General features: G+C 43.3%; 1 protein-coding gene across 1 annotated transcript; it reads left to right on the top strand.

The window, feature by feature from the left end:
- The first annotated feature begins 4834 nt into the window (after nucleotides 1-4834).
- LOC131256909 (uncharacterized) lies at nucleotides 4835-16623 on the top strand. The gene is made up of 3 exons (XM_058258011.1): nucleotides 4835-5096; nucleotides 15590-15739; nucleotides 16268-16623. The coding sequence occupies exons 1-3, from the start codon at nucleotides 4896-4898 to the stop codon at nucleotides 16343-16345; spliced, it is 429 nt and encodes a 142-aa protein (XP_058113994.1). The 5' UTR covers nucleotides 4835-4895; the 3' UTR covers nucleotides 16346-16623.
- Nucleotides 16624-22196: the final 5573 nt, after the last annotated feature.

Below are 22196 nucleotides of genomic sequence, written 5' to 3'. Positions count from 1 at the left end.
GCTGCATTTATGGATTATGAGTAAGGAACTATTGCTATAGAGAGAGAAGGTGTTAGTCACCAACTCTATTCGTACAAGCATATGGTATCTACTTCTTTGACTAATTTATGAGGAATATGATTAGTTTTCACACATAAAAGATAGAATGTAGTGAATACAGCGATGACAATGGCTAATTAGTCTGAATTCCTAATGGGTATGATCCACCTATGCTAGTAAGCTGCAAAGCATACGTTCGAATGACTAATTGCCGAGTGTCATGGATGTTTGATGTTGTATTGATGCTCATAACAAAACATAAAGTAACTGGTTAGGTTTTTGGTAGACAGATTGTGATTTATTGGCAGGTCACAAAGCATACGCCCGAGCCAATTAGATGCGAAAAAAATAACATAATGCCATACAATGATGGTATATCTAAGGAGCAAGGAGATTGAGAAGGGAACGTGTGTTGCACAATGCTAATGTTTGAAATTAGACAAAATTAATTCAAGATTGAATGGTTGGATGGACGGTAGTATCGCAAGGTTATATCGAGTTGCTTGGATTAGGAATAAGTGGATCAGGAAGTTTGGACTATAGCTGTGCTTGGCTAGTCTGGAATTGGACTCTCTCTTTCAATGTCACTCCCCTTTGTGGAGGGATGGGATGGATAAATAGCTATGGGATGAAGAGGAGTTGAAATGGGAGTAGATGATGAAAATGATAAGAGAATGTGGCTATTTATAGCTCCCAATCCCAATTTTTTGATAATTTCAATTAAGTCTATAATTGAAAATGGTGTTGATGGCTTAGATTTGAGATTAATGCGTGTCAGTAGCTCATGGCTTGGATGGATCGGTAAAATGAAAACTTTGGGTATGGAGATAGACATCATAGTAAATACACACCGACCATGCACTTAGAGGCTACAAAAGAGACGTCCCACACACTTGAGGGGTGTTTGCCCAGAGAGGAGGCCCACCACTTGGCTTGAGTGCCACCGGTCCTCCTATGGACCTCCCGTCCTGACAAACCACCTCACACACTCATGTGGAGGCTCTACCGTGAATGGCATTATATTGTCGTTGTACATTGCAATCCCAATTGGGATTGATTTTGGACCTTGATTCAAGCTTAGTTTTGGGTTGAGCTTAGCTAAGTGAGTCGAATGGCTTGTTGGACTGGGTAGTTGACCATATGAGTTGACTTGTCGAGTTGACTTAATACTCTATAGTTTTTAGGGTCTTAGAGTTTAGAATTAGGTCGACTAGGTTGATTGGGTTGAGTTTGACTTTAGGATTATGGTTCTTGGTTTTAAGCCTATAGGGTTAGGGTTTGTGATAAAGGTTTAGGTTCACCATTCATTGATTTAAACTAAATCATCTTATTATCTTAGGATGGGGTGTTTGTATTATTATATGTCATCCGAATTGTTTATAAGGTCATTTTCACTGGTATGAACTGAAAACACAAAAAGCTTAACATAATACAGGACAATTGTAGTCATATGAATGTTTCCATAATGGAAGCTCAATTGTTATTGTTCTCTTGTGTGTGCCCCATTTGAGATTTGTGTCCCCCTATTATTTGTCACATGTCCTAAAATGAGCTTGATGGGTTAGGTTTCTCAAAGACCGATATAAATTAACTGCAGATGGCTTTACTAGCTATGTCACTACTGTAGTGAAGTCACTAAATTTTATGCCCCCACCGGGATGCAAGTGTTGTATCCATATTAGCAATCCATTTGAAGAGATGGCTTTCTCAATCGTCATTGTTCTCTCGTGTGTGCCCCATTAGTATCCATATTAGCAATCCATTAGGGAACAAGTCGCGTAGGTTTAGACACGGATTTACTTCCAAAGCTTTTCATAGGGGGCTCCTGCGCTAAAAACCTAGATGGGCCACCGTGATATTCGTGAGACATCCATCCCGCCCATCCACCCTGTGAGCTCATCTCAATGCCTTAGAAAAAAATGAACTAGATACAATGCCAAAAACACGAGGATTGAATGTCCACAGTAGAAAATTCGTGGGGCCGTCTTCGCACGACACTTAACCACGATACGTACGAAATTGGATTGCGTACTGAGTTACTCAGTACGCTCTCATCGTACTGAGTAAACTCAGTTGGGGTATGTGATCTATCCACACCGTCCATTCGCTTTTCCATCTAATTTAAGGGGTTGAGCCATAAAAGAAATCATATCCAAAGGTCAAGTGGACCATATCACAGGAAACAGTGAGGATAATGATATCCATCGTTGAAACCTTGCTAGGCCCAATAATGATGTTTATTTGTCATCCAACCTGTTCATAAGATCATACAGACATGGATGAAAGGAAAAAATAAATATAAAATTGATCTAAAATTTCTGTGGCCCTCAAGAAATTTTCAACGGTAGACTTTCAATTCAACCGTTTCCTGTGGTGTGGCCCATTTGAACATTTTATATGTTTCATTTTAGGTTTATGTCCTAAAATTATGTGGTAAAATGGATGGACAGAACGGGTAAAATACATAAATCATGGTGGACCACACAGAGTTTACTCTGGACGCTAAGGGCCTGTTTGGCCGGACCGATCCCACGGTATTAGGTGGGATGGGATTCAAAAAGCATCATTATTACCCATGGCAGGGACTGTTCCGTGTTACCATGGGATTAGCTTAATTCCCCTTTTCGTTTGTAATACGGTGGCGTATTGAAAGGATATATCTACCATCATTTGAAACTATTGACAATAATACACATGTGTTATATCTAAACTGTTCATTTGTTTTGTAACCTCATTTTATGGCATGGGCCTAAAAATGAAGCAGATCCAAAACTAGTGTGGCCCCAAAGAAGTTTTCAACGGTAAGTATTCATTCCCCATTGCTTTTTATGGTGGGGTCTACTTGAGATTTAGATCTACCTGATTTTTTGGCCCATGCTATAAAATGATCTTGAAAAATGGATGGACGGTGTGGATATAGGCCACACATCAAGGTGGGACCTACACAACTTGCTAGCATTGAGTGATATTAGCACGGGACCTGATACGATTCCATCTAGCCCACTTCTAAGCTTTTCCACTCCCAAACATGGAGTGGAATTGGCACACGACCCGATGCAATTCCATCCCACCAAAGCCCATCTAATCCAGCCGGCCAAACAGGGCTAAGCGTAGTGAGTTACTCAGTACGCAATCCCCTTCCGATACGTACCCACGCCAGCTGTACAGGTACATAAGTCAATCCGCGTGAAACGGATTGGCTACTCCCTGCCATCAGCCAATGGATGGTAGTCGGTGCTCTATGGGCAGCATCATGATGTATGTGTTTCATCCATTCCATCTATATATTTTTCTAGATCAATATAGGTTAGTGCACAAAAAATTAGATATACCTTCTCAATTGGGCCACGTTACAGGAAACAGTGTTGAATGAACTTCGACCATTAAAAACATTTTGGGGGTCATATAAGTATTGGATCAAGTTGATCTTTATTTTTTCATTTATTTTTGTCTTTATGACCTAATCAACAGATTGGATGTCAAATAAACAGTGCATTAGGCCTTAGGAGGATTTAAATGATGGATATCCAATTACTATGGTTTTCCCGTGCTATGGTCCAGCTGAGACTTATATCCCTCTCATTTTTTGGGATGAAAACCTAAAATGATATTTAAAAATGGATGAACGGAATAGATGAAACACATACATCATGGTGAGGCCCACAGAGCACGACCATCAGCTCCGGGGCTGGCGTCAGGGGGAGTAGCCCATCCGTTTTCGATCCACGCCACATGGGTTACGTCACATTGCCCCCCACGTAACAAGTCGTGTGCCGTTTGGACTAGTATTCCCTTTCAAAGCTTTTCGCAGGGTGCTCTGCGCTAGATACCTAGGTGGGCCACCGTGATATTTGTGAGAAATCCACTCCGCCTAACCGTTTTGTAGCTCATTTTAATGCACGAGACAAAAAATGAACCGGATACCAAAAACGTGAGGATTGAATGTCTACAGTTGAAATATTGGTAGGGCCACCAAAGTTTTGAATCAGGTATTATTTATGTTGTGGTATGAATTTCTATACCCACCTTTTCCTTCACCGGGGCTCATTCGAAATGGGCAATAATTATTTTCCGTGTAATGACCACACCGTTCCTTATTATTGATTTCACTCTAATTTTTCCTAACACTGAAATTGAGAATGCTGCTAATATATGTGAGGCCCACCATGATATATGTAGATTATCTACACCATTCATCCATCATGCCCAATGAATTTAAGGTGTGAGCCAAAATATAAGGTAGATTCAAAGTTCAAGTGGATCACACCATAGTAAAAATAGATTCAAACACTCACCGTTAAAAACTTCTTGGGCCCACTCTTTACTTTGGTGTGGGTCATTTAAATGTTAAATTTGTCCCGTTCTTTGGCTCATGTGTCAAAATATTTTGGTGAAATGGATGGACAACGCAGATATATCATATACATGATGATGGGGCCCACAAATTTATGTCAGTCATTTTTGGCTATTTTTTAAAGCCAGAATACCATCGTAATCTCAAACAGGTGAAATAGTCATAACCGGCCATTGAGGGGGCATTTACACTGAATTTGGAAAATCAAACAGGCCCTTAGATCCTCCTCACTTTTGGACTCGAGTCCTAAAATGAGCTCATGAAATGGATGGACGGGATAGATTTCTCACAAACATCACAGTGGGCCCCACTTAAGTTTTCAGCTTTGGAGCTTCATCGGCGTACCGTGCGGTTATTGGACCCGTCCAATAAAATACTGGGCTCTCAAGACGCTCCTGTCCCCGCACGTGCCAACCAGGACACACGAGCGACCATCTATCTCAAGCATCCGCATTGAAGGCAAAACGGCAGCAAGGGAGACAGAAGACACTGTTTCGAACAAATGTCGATCCGTTCATGCAGCACAGCTATAACGGTGCCGATACCTGCAACGAAGATCTTATTCTGTCCGTCGAGAAGGATAGTCCTCGCTCCGATTCATTCAAGGAGGAAGAGGCTATTTAGGGCATCGATGGCGGTCGATTCGCCCGAGAGCTCCTACGATTTCGTCAAGCGCACTGAGCGGGCATGGATGATATCTCAGGTATTTCGATTTCCATCATTCTTCTACAGATTCCCGATTTCTAGGGTTTGATTGGTTCTACCAATGGAGATTTATGGAAAATAAGAGGAAAATGAAGAGAAAGACAGAAAAAAGAAGTCGATCTCTGGCTGATTTCCGTTGCTTATTCCAAACCATATGGCATCTGCAATTTAAGCGAAAAACAGACGAGAATAGGAAAAAATAGATAGAAATGGTAATGAATCCGTAACAGGCTCATGGAATGCATGCTCATGGGTTGACTTGAACTGTCGGCTCCCTTTATTGAGAAAAAAAAAAAAAAACAAAGATATATCTTAACATTCCCCTCCCCATAATTTCAACATTGAGCAATGAACTGTGGAAATTTCTCTTGCAGAGACTGAAAAGATTCCCAAGTAGCATCCTCAATTGGCATATCGTCCCCACTGCACAAGGACCTCAGTTGCTGCCTGGTTACGTCGCTTAACGAATTTTGATCCAAGATAGCATGTGGCTGAATTTTAATTTCACCATTTGAAAAACTGTCGGGCAATTAGCTTTGAGCAATAACATGATGACCCAATTTCTTTTTGAGGCACGAAATTGTTTACGCCTGGCCTATCACGGCCAGATCAGACGACTTAGAAGATGCACGTGACAGCCATGCACACCATGTGGTGTAGACAAACTTCGAAGAGGAGCTAGTGATGGATAAATATGGGAAGCATTAAATGCTAGAGTCCCATGAAAGCAATTCTCTAGCATTTAATTGCTTGACTGGAATAGGAAGATGAAAGAATATGTAGTCACGTTGCTGACGTGATCTCTATTGTACACATGGCCTAAAACAATACTCTATACTTATGTGGAAGCTCAAGAAGATTTGCACGGCCAACCATCCGAATCTTTTGCTCAGCTAAATACCATGCCACTCCACCGCTTCTCTAAGTCTATAAAAGTAGCATAGATAGGAGAGCTCCGGACCTCATGCCAATACCATCAACACAAATCCTTTTCAGTTCAACGCTGTCCATCTCTTTTTTCAGTTCAATGCTGCCTATTCTTCGTTCCTCATGGAGACCTATTTCAATTAGCTTGGTTCAAATTCCTCCACTTCCGTCCAACACCATGCCGTAATAAGCTTAGAGTATTTAGCTTAGTTTTAGTTTAGTTTCTGCTCTTGTCCAGCGCATCGTTGCAACAAGCCATTTAGTTTTATGTTAAATATCCATGACCTCATTGTCGTGTGCATAACTATCACGTGGCATCTTCTAGGCAGTCTAATCTGGCCATGATAGGCTGGGCGTAAACAATGCCTTAACCCCGTCTCTTTGGATTTGGAGTATGCATTCGTAGGATGAGAAGAGAAGTTGAATGGCTGTTGGTAGTTTCTTGTTAAATTGGCTTCTCTTTGCATGACTGTCACGTGGCATTTATGGGCAGTCTAATCTGGCCATGATAGGCCGGGTGTAAACAATGCCCCAACTCGGTCTCTTTGCCTTCGGAGTATGCATTCATAGGATGAGAAGAGAAGTTGCATGGCTGTTGGCAGTTTCTTGTTAAATTGGCTTCTCTTTGCATTTAGAGTATGCATTCGTAGGATGAGAAGAGAAGTTGAATGGCTGTTGGCAGTTTCTTGTTAAATTGGCTTCAAATGGGTTCTGCTTCACACGGGCCACCCACCCTGAGTGTGTCCCTGCCCGCATCCTATAAGCTATCCCACTCGAGCTTGGTGTGAAAATGCCCCTGCATTAATCACCCTTGGTGTCGCATGGGTTAGGACCTTGATCGAACCCCCCTAGTGGGCTCCAACTCACATGGGTTCTGTTTCACATGAGCCACTCACTCCGAGTGTGTCCCTGCATCCCACGGGCTACCCCACTCGAGCCCGGTGTGAAAATGCTCCTGCATTAATCACCCCCGGTGAGGAGTCTTGAACATAAGACCTCCCGCTCTGATACCACTTTGATGCGGGGCAATTAATCACTTACTCTAAAAGCTCGAACTGATAGAGAGTGTCAAGTCAATCCCTTTATCTCATAACCCAAGCCCCACATTGCATGGGTTAGGACCTTGGCCGAACTCCCTCGTGGGCCCTACTTCACATGGATTCTGCTTCACACAGGCTACCCACCCCGAGTGTCCCTGCATCCCACATGCTGCCCCACTCGAGCACATAGTGTCTCCCTGCATCCCACATGCTACCCCACTCGAGCTCTGTGTGAAAATGCTCCTACATTAATCACCTCTGGTGATGAGTATACATCCCACAGGCTAACCCACTCGAGCTCGGTGTGAAAATGCTCCCGCATTAATCACCTTCGGTGATGAGTATCAAACACGAGACCTCCCGCTATGATATCATTTTGATGCATGACAATTAACTGCTTGCTCTAAAAGCTCGAATTGATAGAGAGTAGCGAGTGAATCCCTTTATCTCATAGCCCAAGCCCCCCCTCCTGATGAGCAGTCTCGAACACGAGGCCTCCCGCTCTGATACCACTTTGATGCAGTACAATTAACTAGTTGCTTTAAAAGCTTGAACTAATAGAGAGTGGTGAATCAATCCCCTTATCTCATAGTCCCTCACATCGCATGGGTTAGGACTGACCTCCCGCTCTGATACCGCTTTGATGCAGTACAATTAACCGCTTGCTCTAAAAGCTCGAATTAATAGAGAGTGGCGAATTCGATCCCTTTATCTCATAACCCCCCACATTGCATGGGTTAGGACTGACCTCTCGCTCTGATACCACTTTGATGTAGGACAATTAACCAGTTGCTTTAAAAGCTTGAACTGATAGAGAGTGGCAAATAAATCCCTTTATCTCATAGCTCAGGCCCTGCGTCGCATGGGTTAGGACCTCGGCCGAACCCCCTTGTGGGCTTCACTTCACACCAAGGTATTCCGTATCTGTTACGATATGCCGTAAAGGCCGATACGTATATGTAACAGTCTTGACCGTTACGTGATATGGGGGTGAAACGGGGTAGTTAATTTTTTGGGACCGTATCGGCCGTTAAGGGGCATAACGACTGTTACTCTCATGACGGTCAAAAAACGGCTGCTTTTTTTTTCTATTTAAATCCATTTCTCTCTCTCTCTCTCATATTCCAAAAACTCTCCTAAATCATTTTACAATAGATTTTGACCACTCTTATTATAATTTTTAATATTAAAATTGTAGATTGAAGTGGTTTGAGCGAATAGAAGCTCCGATGGCCTTTTTTTTTTTTTCAAAAAATTGAAAAAGTAGTATTTATGCAAATTTTCTTATGTCTAGTTTTAATGCTTGATTGTGATGTGTAAACATTAGATGCATATAATCATGTTCACAAATTCACTGGACAGCTCGATACAACACTTTGCAAAGAGTGGATTGTTACACTATCATAAACATGTTCAAAACGAAAAATAAATACACATTTGGAATATTTACATTATTCTTGATTTTTAAAACTTTTTTAGAATTTTTCGGGTAAAAGAAAATTTTCAACCGTTACGGTGGTCATAACAGTCTTTACGCCCTCGTATCGGCCGTTATAGCCGATACCTATATCGGTAATGGTGGTGACTGTTACGGCCCCTGTTACCGATACAGAATACCTTGCTTCACATGGGCCACCTACCTTGAGTGTGTCCCTGCATCCCACGGGCTACCCCACTCAAGCCCGGTGTGAAAATGCTCCTGTATTAATTACCCCTGGTGATTAGCGTTGAACACGAGACCTACTTTGATACCACTTTGATGTAGAACAATTAAACACTTGCTCTAAAAGCTCAAATTGATAGAGAGTGACGAATCAATCCCTTTATCTCATAGCCTAGGCTCCATATCGCATGGGTTAGGACCTCGGTCGAACCTCCTTGTGGGCCCCGCTTCACACAGGCCACCCACCTCGAGTGTGTCCTTGCATCCCACAGGCTACCCCACTCGAGCCCAGTGTGAGAATGTCCCTGCATTAATCACCCCTGGTGAGGAGTCTCGAATATGAGACCTCCGCTTCACACGGGTCACCTACCCCGAGTGTGTTCCCACATCCCACAGACTACCCCACTAGAGCCCGGTGTGAAAATGCCCCTGCATTAATCACCCCCGGTGACACAATTAACCCCCAGTGAGACAATTAACTACTTGCTTTAAAAGCTCGAACTAATAAAGAGTGGTGAATCAATCCCTTACCCTTGCATGGGCCCCACTTCATATGGGTTCCGCTTCACACGGGCCACCCACCCCGAGTGTGTCCCTACATCCCACAAGCTACTCCACTCGAGCTCGGTGTAAAAATGCCTTTGCATTAATCACCCCTGGTGAGGAGTTGAATACGAGACCTCCCGCTCTGATACCACTTTGATGCAGGACAATTAACCGCTTGCTCTAAAAGCTTGAATTGATAGAGAGTGGCGAATCAATCCCTTTATCTCATAGCCCAGGCCCCACAATGCATGGTTTAGGACCTTGGCCGAACCCCCTCGTGGGCCCCACTTCACATGGGTTCCGCTTCACATGGGCCACCCAATCTGAGTGTGTTCCTACATCCCATAGGCCACCCCACTCGAGCCTAATGTGAAAATGCTCTTGCATTAGATGATGACCATGGGAATTTTCAGCATTTAGTTTGAGTCATTCATTATGAATATTGATTAATCTCACTGCTGCATCTTGTTAATCGAGGGGTGCAAGGACTCCAATCGATGCTATTTGTTGACAAAGTTCCTCAAAAGGTGTTAGTGATCATGTCTTAAAGACATGGGTTCATTAATTTTCTGATTGAAACTTGCCTCCAACTGTGACTCGTTTGAGTGTTCACCCTTAGCATGTTGTTTCTGGTTGAAGGAGACATGGCCATTGATGTGGCATGAGAATTTGGATCTTTGACACGAAGTTGATCTTTTGGAAATGGGTGAGAAGCATAAACCGAAACCTTGCCTTGATACCAAGTTGATAGAACCGAAATTCTATCAATGGAGAATAAGGGAAAATGAAAATGAGGATAGGAAAACGAAGTCGACCTCTTTGAGGTGATTGGTCCTCCAAAGCCTATTGGTTGATTTTCGTAGCTTTTTTTTTTTTTTTTTTTTGATAGAGAAAAAATAACGAATTTATTAAAAAAACAGGCTGAAACGGCCGGAAAAGAATATGATAGAGAAAAATTACAATCTTAAAAGAGCAACTAGAACACACGCGTCAAGATCTTTGAAACTAGAGGCCCACTCAATCACCAAAGACTTCACACTGCGAATAACCCAGCCTTCCGGTTCCAACTTCCAATTTGTTCTAAAAAAATGCCTATTTCTCTCTCCCCAAATGGCCTAAAGAGATGCCATATCTGCCAAGCACGAAACCACTTTACCATCTTTTTCGATGCCGCTACCATGCCATGATGCTAAAATGGAAGGAAAGGAGCATGGAATAACCCGGCTGACATTAAGAGACGATACAAAAGCATCCCGTATCTTCCTTGAAAAGGGGCAGTGAAGAAAGAAATGATCCATTGACTTGGCATCCCCCATTCACAGTAAGTAAATACTTGGGAGCACCATTCCTCTTTTACGTAGATTATCCATAGTAAGCACCCTAATTCCGCCCACCAACCAAACAAAAGCTGCCACCTTTGTCGGAGCACTGTACCTCCAATAGTCGTAGTTATGTCAAGAGGGAGACGGGGAAGAGGTGATACGCCTATAAAAGGATCAAACCGAAAAACTTTCTGAGCCAAGACCTTTCCAGACCACCTAGTCCGTCTCTGATTCGGCTAACTTCACCCTTTTCACTCTATCCAGAAGAGCAACGAACGACTCCACTTCGTCATCTGATAGCCCTCCATGACAACGAGGCACCCACACTATCTCCTCTCCGGACCTAGAGAAACAACTAGCCACAAAAATGTTCTCATCTGTAGCCAAAAGCATTGGGTTTGGGAAGACTTCCTTGAGCAAGCAATCCCCAATCCATAAATCCTCACAAAAGTGTATATGAGTACCGTCCGCCACCAAAAAAGAGATGGCTTCTTTAAATTGCAGAGCAATTGAGAAAATCACTTTACAATAAACCTGACGTTTTGTGTCTGAGCTTTTCGAGCTTATCCAACATCGATTTGGGTTGTTAAACATGAGTTGGCTGATCTTTCTTTAGGAGGTGTTAGGTTCACCTAGTTAAAATGGCCGGATGAACCCAACCATGTTTAAGCTGGGATTGATTCCTTGTTTCTCCTAGGTGAGTGTATTCTTTCCCTCTAGCGTGCCAAAGGGGTCTTCTTAAACCTGTTTTTGATCACTGTCCTATTCTTCTTAAGGTGGATGAAGTTGACTGGGCCTAAAGCCTTTTCGTTTCAAGCTGGCCTGGCTCGAAGTGGAGAGCTTTTAGGATTTGGTTGTGGGTTGGTGGTCCTCTTTTGTGGTTGCAGGACGGACGAGCACCAAACTTTTTCAAAAGATGAAGCTGTTGAAAGCCAAGTTAAAGTTTTGGAAGAAAGAAGTGTTTGGTTAAAGAGGGCTTGAGTTGGACTCCATTCTTCGTGACATCCAGTTGTTGGAAATCAAGGAAGAAATTGGACCACTGATGAGAAGGCGTTGCTGGCTCGAAGTGGTGGGCTTTCAGGACTTGGTTATGAGTTGGCGGTCCTCTTTTGTAGTTGCAGGATGGGCGAGTTTCAAGTTTTTTCAAAAGATGAAGCTACTGAAGGCCAAGTTGAAGGTTTGGAAGAAAGAGGTGTTTGGTCAGAGAGAGCTTGAGTTGGACTCTATTCTCCATGACATCAGTTGTTGGACATCAAGGAAGAAGTTGGACCACCGATGAGAAGGCTTTTAAAGATAAGCTATCTGCTGATTGCTGTGCTCACCTTAAAGAGTAGGAGATTAAATGGTGCCAAGACTCTTGGGTGACCTGGCTTTAAGGCAAGCGATAAGAATCCCAAGTACTTCCATGGTATGGCCAATGCTAGAGCTGGGGTCAATTGCTTATGTTCCTTCATGGTTGACGGTGTTAGATTATCTGATAAGGCTTCTATTTGTGATGCGACTATCAATTTCTATTTGATTTTTCTTGAGCGAGCCCTGGGTGCATCCTAATTTTGACAATCTATCCTTTGATTGTTTCTCCTCGAAAGAGGCTGCTAACCTCGAGGCGCTATTTGCCAAGAGGAAGTCAAGTCTGCTGTCATGGATTTAGGAAGGGGCAAAGTCTGAGGCTAGATGAGTTTCCATTGACTTTCTTCAAGGTATTCCGAGAGACAGTCAAGCTGGGTCTGTTGGGTTTCATTGAGGAATTCTTTGATTCTGGCTGCATGTTGTATGAGATTGGTTATTCTTTTATCGCTTTGATTTCGAAGCTTCAAGCTGCTGAGTGTCTGAAAGACTTTAGGTCTATCAGTCTGGTCAGTTAGTGCTTATAAAATTATTATGGAGATTCTCAGCCAAAGGCTTAGAGCAGTGCTTCCTAAGGTGATTTCCCTGTTCCAAAGTACTTTCATTGTCAGGGGACAGATCCTCGATAGTGTGCTTATTGCACACGCTTGTCTTGATTCCCGTCACAGGGTTGGTACGCAAGGCGTTCTGTATAATTTGAATATGGGAAAGGCATATGACTGTGTTGATTGCTCTTTCCATGATTATATGTTGGCTTGCAACGGATGTGGGGCCGAGGGGAGACTTTGGATTAAACCTTGTTTTCTCGGCTAGGTTCTCTGTCCTCGTTAATGGCTCTCCGCTTGGTTTCTTCCATGCCTCTAGGGGTTTCTTCTTTGCATCAGCCAGGATTCACTTGTCCGAGGATGCGGTGGTTGCGGGGTTCGACTGGTTGGCACTTTCGGTTGTCAGGCTGGGTCTCTTCCCGTTTCTTATCTCAGCTTACCTTTGTGCATAGATAAGCCTTCTTCTTCTTCTTCTTCCGTGCGTCAGCCAGGATTCACTTGTCCGAGGATGCGGTGGTTCGACTGGTTGGCACTTTCGGTTGTCGGGCCGGGTCTCTTCCCTTTTCTTATCTCAGCTTACCTTTGTGCATAGATAATCCTGCCAAGCATATTCGGGATTTGGTGATAGAGAGAATAGAGAGGAAGCTCTCGCCAAGGAAAGGTGGACTCTTGTCCTTGAGAGGTAGAATCACTCCAATTAAGGCGTCCCTCTCTAATCTCCCTGTTTATTTTATGTTGCTATTCTGCTGCCTGAAGTCAGTCTTGAAAAGATTGATAAACTTAGGAAGAATCTTTTATGGCAAGGAGCGTCTAAAGGTAGTTCCATCTCTACTCAGTTGGAAGGAGGTTTGCAGACACTTTGCTAAGGGTCGTGCCGGAATTCATCAGCTTGATGATGTGAATTCTGCCCTCTTGGGGAAATGGGTTTGGAAATTCAGAGTCGAGGATGGAAGCTGGTGGTGGTCCATTGTTGCCGACAAAATCAGCCATGGGTTGGTAGATAAAGGAACGTTTCTATATCGAGCGTCTTTCCTTTGGAAAGCTGTCACTCGTATTACTAGTGAAGTGTTTTCTGGCTTGAGCTTTGCAGTAGGAGTTGAGTCGAGGGTTCAATTCTGAGAAGATATTTGGTGCGACGATCCTCGTTTCAAGATAGTTTTCCTTCTCTGGCTTGCTTTTTCTCTATCGCTGATGTTTTGGTTGACAACTGCTTCTTGGTGTCTGGATCTGGGGGGTGTTCTCGTTGGAATCCGTCTGATTATGAATTCAATTACTTCCTGCTGCTTCTTTCTCGCTTGCAGGTGATCCAACCTTCTCCAAGAGTAAGAGGCTTGTTGGCGTGGCTTAAGGATAACTCAGGGATTTTTTCAGTGAAGTCTTTCTACTCATTCATTATGCAGCTCGGGAATTCTGGATCCTGTTTTCATACTGGCCTTGTTTGGTCCTATGACGGTCCTCCTAAAGTGGTGGCTTTTATGTGGCTTGATGGCAGGAATATGATCTGTACTATCAACAATCTTTGTTAGAGGGCAATGGTGTTGCCTGACATTGGTATTCTCTCTTAGAGATGCGGAGTCCGTGGATCACCTGTTCATTCATTGTCTCTTTGCTTTGTTAGTATCGTCCGCCATTCTGTCCTCCTTCAACGATTGCTGGGTGATGTTGAGTTCAATCGATGACCTTTCCTTTCTCGTCATGCTAGTGGGTAGGTCTTAGTGGATGGTTGCCTTCCTCACTATTTTATGGTCAATCTGGGGCGAAAGGATCAATTGATGTTTTCGTAATAGCAGACAAGCAGGGGCTCATTAAAGTGGGCTTATTAGTCTGGTTATCTTGTTCGTCAGGGATTGGGTGCCCTGAGTCGGTGTCTTTTTGTTTTTCCCTTCTTTTCTTTTGTTCTATTGTTTCCTTTTTGGCCTTTGGTCTTTTGATAAATTGCATTATCTTTCAAAAAAAAAAAAAAGAAAAAAAAAGAAAAAGAAAAAAGAAAAAAGAAGAAGAAGAAGAAGTTGGGGACGGTGTTTGATCTATAGTTGCAAGTCTTCAATATTTACGTATTTAAATCCAAATATATGTTTTCCCTTATGAGAAGTAAATACACATGTTGGTTTGGTTAAAAAAAGCACCTAAATGCAAAGCAAAGGTATCATGAATCCAAATATATGTTTAGAAACTTGTCAGGTTAGATCGAGAATCTCCAGAGCAAACTTGGATGTGGGAGGTGCTTATGAATACTTACCTAGTTTATGATGGTCTTCTTCATCATCATCTTCTTCTTTGATATACACTTGGCGAGTTTCAAATAACTCTCCAAGTATATGAGGATGTTCTTCATTGGCTCTCTTCCATGCATATGTAGGAGATGAGGCTATTTGATCTCCTTGCCTCATCTCTTCCTTGCAGTAAAGGGGAGAGAAATTGGTACTTGAGCAGCTGTTTTCAACCATCTCTTCTAGGAGCACTGTGTTCACATCTTTGGATGCAAAGTTAAAATGTGCCTGACTGCATATCTCTGACATGTGATCTTTATCCATTTATGATCCAATCGCTGAGAAGAGGGAAAAAAGCTTGCCTCTTGGAAGTGAAACTCTCTATCTTCGGCCGGCTCTAGTAAAGTCATGTCATCTGCCAAACTAATAGAACTTGAAAGTGACTCCAATTTTTGGAGTGACTTGAGAATGCATTAAAGTTCAGCAAAGATCTGTGATGTGCAAAACTCAATAGCTAAGTTGAATTGGTGGTTTGAGTTCCATTTTCCAATCCAAGCTTTCAATACTCTTTAGCTATTGGTGGGTGCACGAATCTGGCATTCCACATATCTTTTGAGTGGAATCAGGACTGAGCAATTTTACTAAGGCTGGCTTTGCCGTTAATGTCTACATAACACATGGATACTTAGTATTGTTCGGATTAATATCCCATTCCTTTTAAAGTATTTGATCGAATCGCTTTGAGAAAGTCTCCCTGCCCCTCACAGAAATGGCATTATTTTTAAATCAGTATCTAGTTTTGCGAGCATTTGCCAATCTGTTTGGGAAACTGTCTAGTGTTATGAAAGTTCATTTCCCCGTCATGATTTATTAATTCTCATATGAGTGCAGCAACCCCGGCCTGTCGCTTGTTCTTCTTGCGACTCAAACGGGTATGTTGAATGCAAATGGTGCGGAGGGACGGGCTTCTTCATCATCGGTGATAACATGCTCTGCCAAGTGCCTTCTAGAAACACCAGCTGTGTGATATGTGCTGGAAAGGTGATATACATATTTTCTGGATTTGCATCCCCCCTTTTTTTCTGTTCATTTTGAGGAAATGCTGGGAGGCAATTCATGGCCCACGTGCCAACATGGTGTGGTACGCATGCAAGATCCAGACAACACATCGGGTGGGGGCCCATAAGGAACATGCTCTGGTGCTTATAAAAAAGAAAGAAAAAAAAGTCCGCTCATCAGGCAGGCTGCATGTGCATGTTGAATATACACTACTGTCACCTCTAAATGTCCATTTTTTTAAATTTTTTTTAAAATTTTTTTTTTTTTTATAAGCATGTGTGGCTGGCCTGATGAGTGAAGCAGCCTGATTTCTTGACCCAGGCATGGTCACGATGGCTTCCACCAGATGAATGGTCTAGATCCCGCGCACATGTTCAGTTAATCACCATGATTCACCATGGCAGTTCTATTCACTTATATATATAGGTAACATGAGCTTGAACCTGTGACACTTTATATGACCTTCCTATAACAGATTTATTTATCTATTTTTTATTTTATCTTTTGAAGGGATCCACTTGCTGCTCTGATTGTAAAGGCACAGGCTTCCGTGCCAAGTGGTTGGAAGAACCTCCACCTACCAAGTAACTATACCGTTACTACACCTGGTAACCAGATCCACACATCCACACAAATAATTCCTCATTTCCACGATTTCCCGCTCTTTTTAGTCTAATATATCATTTGAAGAATGTCTCATGGTTCCATTGAAAATGGGCTAGAGTTTCCCTTTCCAAACTAGATATCGCATTTTGCACACCACATTGTTGCAGGGTTGAAATCCACACCTCATCTCACTTATCATACACTCATTCAAACTCTTATGTAAATTCATCTCATACTTGTAACAAACCTCACTTCTTTCTTGGGAACCTCTCATGAATGAGCAAATCAAGCAGCTGTGTGTGGGGTTCACTATGTTTGCTTATGGCATCCAACCGTCTGCTAGGGTCTCCCTGTGCCCCAAAAATCAGACTGTTTGAATCATTAGGTGGGCCACCACATGAACTTATGCATTTTTTGGGTTGGTGTCCATTGTTTTCTGTGTTTTTGCCCACCTCATGATTGGATCGGCATGATATTTGGCGTGGCCCATTTTCATGGCGGGGTAATCGTGCTGATCAGGCTGGATGTTATGCAGACTCTGGTGGGCCCACAGGCTGCTAGTTGCACAATTTTATCATCTACAACTAGTTGTGTAAGATGTTCTCTTCTTCCATGTCCACCCCTACTTGCAGATGGAACAGTTCTGCATGAAACTGTTGTCCTGGAATTGGAAATGGAATCATTTCTGTGTGGATCTGTTCGTGCAGATCACCTGCATCCCTGATCCAACCCCTTTCATTAGGAGGGTCTTGTTGTGTAGATGCCTTGTCCAAAAGGTGGGATCACCTGCACGAAATGAATGAATGTTGAAGAGAAATTGATTGACGATCCGTGTTCATTGCATGCATTTGGCCCATCTGATGATCAGTGGCCTGATTCCCTACGAGAGGCATCTACATGTGTGGGCCCTCGTGATGAGTTACCAAAGTGGAGATTCGAATTGGGGTATCAGTTCCAGATCCATGGCTGAGAGTTGATTTGGTTTTTCCAATTCCAGTATGGTGGCTTCATGCTGGACCATTTCTCCGTGGAAGTTAAGAATGAGAAATGATCGGATGCCATGTGAACTTTCACATGTAGCCTTTCTTTCCTAGCAACATGTCACATGAGAGGACAACAGATCTGTGCAAAAGGTGGTCCATACCATGAATATCAGCTGGTGCAAAAATCAAGCCAATCCGCTGAATTAGGGTGGATAAATTTCAAATTTAATGGACAACCAATGATATACCTCAATGTACAGGTGTAGCCCACCCGATAATGGATCGGCCTGGTTCTCACACCAGATGGGACCTACCTTTGTGGAGTTTGTGACACATTGGCAAGAAAGATGTAGATTTAAGTTCATATTTATATGTTTTATGTGACCGTTTTTCTACAAAAACTGGTCGAGTTTTCAGCTTTTTTATATCTAGAGAAAAGACGGTAAACGATGGACCATTGATTAGAACTTGATGGGACCTGAACATGCTTGGGCCAGCATGGACGGCCATTTCCCTAATCCTATGGACTAGAATTGTCTACAACTTGTCTTCGACAGTGTCCGTAAAACATCCCAGTTCTTTAGGGTTCATCATGTCGTGTATGTGAAATCTACTCCGTCCACCAATGACAACCCTTGTGATCACCATAAATGCAAAGGTTCCGCCAAGCGCAATAAACAAAAAAGTCAGATGGGCCACCCCCATGGGAAGTGTAAAATGGCGCCCAAAACTTCTATAAGTTCAAGTATTGTGGGCCCCACCTGAATTTTTTTTATCAGGCTGACTTGTGTGTTATCTCCTTTGGCACGGAAGTGGTTTGATGAAAGGCACACACCATGTTCGGCCCCAAAAAGCTTGGGTGTTTTGTGCGCTGCGTAAAATCGGTTTGTAGTGTATTTGGGCCATTTCCTACATGATCCTAGTCCTTGTGTGCGTTGTAGAGGATTCCATTCCTTGCGTTGTGTTACCCAAGTTTTGAGGCCATGGTTTTAAGATTCATCTGAGTCGACTTGAGGCCTGGTTTTAAGATTCATCTTAGTCAACTTGGGCATGCAGGCACCTGATCTGGTTAACCATGAGTTGGTAGGTTGGGTGAGACTTCATTGATACAGCTGAGTCTGGATGAGTTGACTTGGTTCCTTTTCTTTTCCAATTGAATTGAGACCATTGCTCAAACCTCCATTTGGCGGCCATCAAACACGTAGGTGGTTAAGATCGTTGGGTTGGGGAGATCTTGTAGCAACAGCCCATCCATGATAGTCGGCTCCCAAAAGCTTCACCAACCTGGTCTCATAGGCGCCGGCCCATAGTGCAGTGACCTTGCAACCATCCGCTTCTACAAGTATGTTTTTCGTCCTGCCCTCGAAAGCTCTCTAGCCTGGGGAAGAACAAGACTCTGACGATAGTGATGTTGAGCTTTGGGATCTTGCACTCAGTAAAAGGAGCATTTGCAACTTGCAATACCTTGCTGCTCGTGTCGCTCAACATGAGTAGGATGCTGCTACAAAGGCTTAGGGTGCCATCCTGCCTCTAAGCAATGTCAGCGCGCTGCTGGTCAAAAGGCCAAAAGAAAGAAAAACGCAGGTTGACCCTGATGATCTCTTGGACTAGAGCCTACGTCATTTTGCGACTCTACAAGTGTTCTGCCTTTCTGAGCTCATCTCTCCGTGTGATGGGTGATGAGGAGGATGATGATGGTGATCAATCACTAGCCGCCGTCCACTGCATGACCATTTCGGTGTCCTTCGATGACTTCTCCACCCCAGCATGCCTAAAGGTCTGCTGATCTTTAAGGAGACACCAGACACGCAAGGGACCTTGTTAGGTTTCTATGCAATTCACAAGTGTTGAGTTGCCGTTGCGGCACTTGCTTCGCTACACAAGTGTTCTAGTACTTGGAAAGACAAGAAATTCCACCAATCTTTCTTGGCGGAATTTCTCCTCTCATGCTCATCCTCCCTCCACAAGAACTTCCGCCAATCTTTCTTGAGCTCTGCTCAAGATTGTTACGACTTCATTGTCATTAGTGTCCGTACTTGGAAAGACGAGAAATTCTTTCCTGCTGTGCTTCTTCCTTCCGAGGCACAATTCCTCACTTCAAGAGCTTGCCTATTGAAATAGGTTCCCCAATGACTGTGGTACGGTACGTCCGGAAGTGGAGGACAGTTGCTCTGATATTGCCAAGGCAAGGAGAGAGGCTTGAGCATGAACTTGCAGAAGGATGCGAAATGAAGTGTTGATTTGCATTCAGACAGGAATGATCAACATATTTTCTTCAGACTCCTCGAGGAGATGAACTCATCTTCCTCTTCTGATCTGTCTGGTATACAGGTCCAATATTACATGATGGCCTACACTGATCGCGTAAGGCGACCGTTAACCGCCATGCCACATTCTTAGGGCTTGTTGCAGGTTAAGGCCTATAAAGCTCCCTCCTGGTCGCTCTTCAAGTTGTTCTACTAGGGCTACCAATCTTCGAGCAATCATCTTGTCATCAACAAGAAGGCAACCTGCTCTTTAAGAGCTGTGCCGAAAGGATATATGCGTCAATACTTTCCCTTTTTCCCTTACTGCACATAGTTAGGTCATGACCTGATACATCTCTTTGCCAGCACATGCCCTTAGTCATGGAGGTTCTACAAAAGGCATTCGTTGTGAGCTTTCACCACAATGGTGTTTTAATGACCAAAGATTAGATGCAAATGGTTAGAAATACCCTGGTGAAGATATCATCGATTTTGTTCTGCAATTGTAGAATGTCCACAGTCACTGCCAACCTTTCCCAGTGACCGAGGCAGCAATATGTTTAATGAGTGACTCTTTGCTATGATCTTTGAGCAGGATGTCGACCTTCCAGACACATTCAAAAGCCTCCTTGAGGTGCTTCACGGGCTCCTCCCAAGTTTCCTACACCATGACCTCTATGGTCCACTACATCTTGGATGATGATTCAGACACTAAGGGGTAAACCGAAGCAGATCAGATGACTCTCCAATCTAGAAAGCAGCTTTCTAACTGACTGGGGGCAAACTACGCTGTACACAAGTCGAACCGAGTTGAGCTTGGCACAGCTAGGCTCGACTCGGCTAGTAGCTGACCCTAGCTCGAACTTGGCTTGGTCCTCGAGCCTGTTTGGCCAACTCGGCTCGGTTTGGTCAGCAGCTCGTGCCAGTTCGAGCCGGTGCGACATTTTCTCAAACATGTAGAATGCATCTTCAATTTCTCACAAAATGCAAAACAGTAACAACTCTTTATAGGTATTTCATCAAACACTCGGTGAGCAACAAAAAAATCAAGATATGAGGGCAGTCACACTTCCTTGAGTCATTTCATCAAACATTCGGCAAGTAGCATCAATATCAAAATAACCGAGTCACCGAGCTAATTCGATCTGAGTCTATTCGAGTTAAGGTTTGATCCGAGTTGAGTTGAGCTTGAGCAAGTTCGAACTCGGCTCAAAAATTTTTTGAGCTCCAAAACACCAGTTCGACTCGGTCTGAATCCAAGGTGAGTTGAGCTTTTCCGAGTCGAGTCAAGTGAGCTGACCGAGCTAACTCAACTCGTGTACAACCTATCCCTCGCTCTCCTAAACGCTAGGAAGCTCAGACCTTTGATTTGTCCAAAAAGACAAAGGGTAAGACTTTTATTTAAGATAACCAGCCTCTCCATGAAGCTCCTCCGGTTATCTATGACACATCTCAAGAGGATTCCCATTAGACTGAGTGTCTACGACCCCCTGTGCGATTCATAGTATTATAGTCAGGCATTAGTCCATGCTCTCTTGGATTATGATACCTGAGAGGTGCTTGACTGAGCTCGAAAATGAGGAGCACGACCATACAAATGATGTTGCGGAAACATCCAAGGTCGCCCAATGGATGACTGCCATTACTTTCGCTGATGAAGATTTGATGTTTGGAAAGAAGGAACACAACAAACTGCTTATGGTTGCTAGTTACATCTGGAGATATTTGTATCAGTCAGATTATGTTGGACAGTCACTCCATGATTAACCTCATATCACTTAAAATGCTAAAGAAGATGGGCTATGGGATAAACGACCTGCCGACTCTCATGATACATGGTTTTAATTAGGATGGACAATATGCTATGAGGGCAATCACCCTTGTCTTTGAGATTGGTGATCTTGTGGCTAAGGTCACCTGTCAAATCATTGATGCAGTTACCACCTTATAACATACTGCTCGACCTTCCATGGATGTATCCTATGACATTGTCCCTACATTGCTCCATCAGTGCCTCAAGTACTGTGAGAATCCCTTCCAAAAAAGGGCCACCGCTGACACAAATCCTTATACCATTGCGGAATCCTATTTTGCCAATGCTTGCTACTACAACAGAGTATACTTCTATCAAGAAAGAGGGCACCAAGACATTAAGTCCTTTAACATGATGAAGACCAAAATCAAAGTCATCATCAACAAGAAGAGGAACGATGGACTCAAGAATTCTAAGGTCACAGAAATCTTCTAAGATGACTATTAACTGGAGAGAAATTTCACTTCCTACAGCAACATGCATAACAACCAGGACAACCTCCACTAGGCCTGGTATCACACATCTCTATATCCTAGCTGATGTGTAATATGGGTACACACATCTCAGTATACTAGCAGCTCGGTGTCCTAGATGGTGTGGTCCACATATGGAGTCTTGTCACAGACATTGCCACCATAGAGGTATTATGGGTGATGATTCATCAAAACCTTCCTTGCCTAGCCTCTAACCAGGTTCTGCATCTAATAATTCATATGGTTTGTCTAACGGGACCCACAATTCGGGATGTAGATTGAATGAGTAGGGATGTAGATGCGCTCTATCTACTGATG

Source organism: Magnolia sinica, chromosome 9 (assembly GCF_029962835.1).
Source record: "Magnolia sinica isolate HGM2019 chromosome 9, MsV1, whole genome shotgun sequence".
Classification (NCBI taxonomy): domain Eukaryota; kingdom Viridiplantae; phylum Streptophyta; class Magnoliopsida; order Magnoliales; family Magnoliaceae; genus Magnolia; species Magnolia sinica.
This window is presented reverse-complemented; position numbering and strand designations above follow the sequence as displayed.

Bases quoted from the DNA above. Each gene is read 5' to 3' on its own strand.
- LOC131256909 (XM_058258011.1), top strand. From the start codon at position 4,896: ATGTCGATCCGTTCATGCAGCACAGCTATAACGGTGCCGATACCTGCA. The intron at 5,097-15,589 runs GTATTTCGATTT...ATATGAGTGCAG, and splicing joins GGGCATGGATGATATCTCAG to CAACCCCGGCCTGTCGCTTG. The intron at 15,740-16,267 runs GTGATATACATA...TATCTTTTGAAG, and splicing joins GTGTGATATGTGCTGGAAAG to GGATCCACTTGCTGCTCTGA.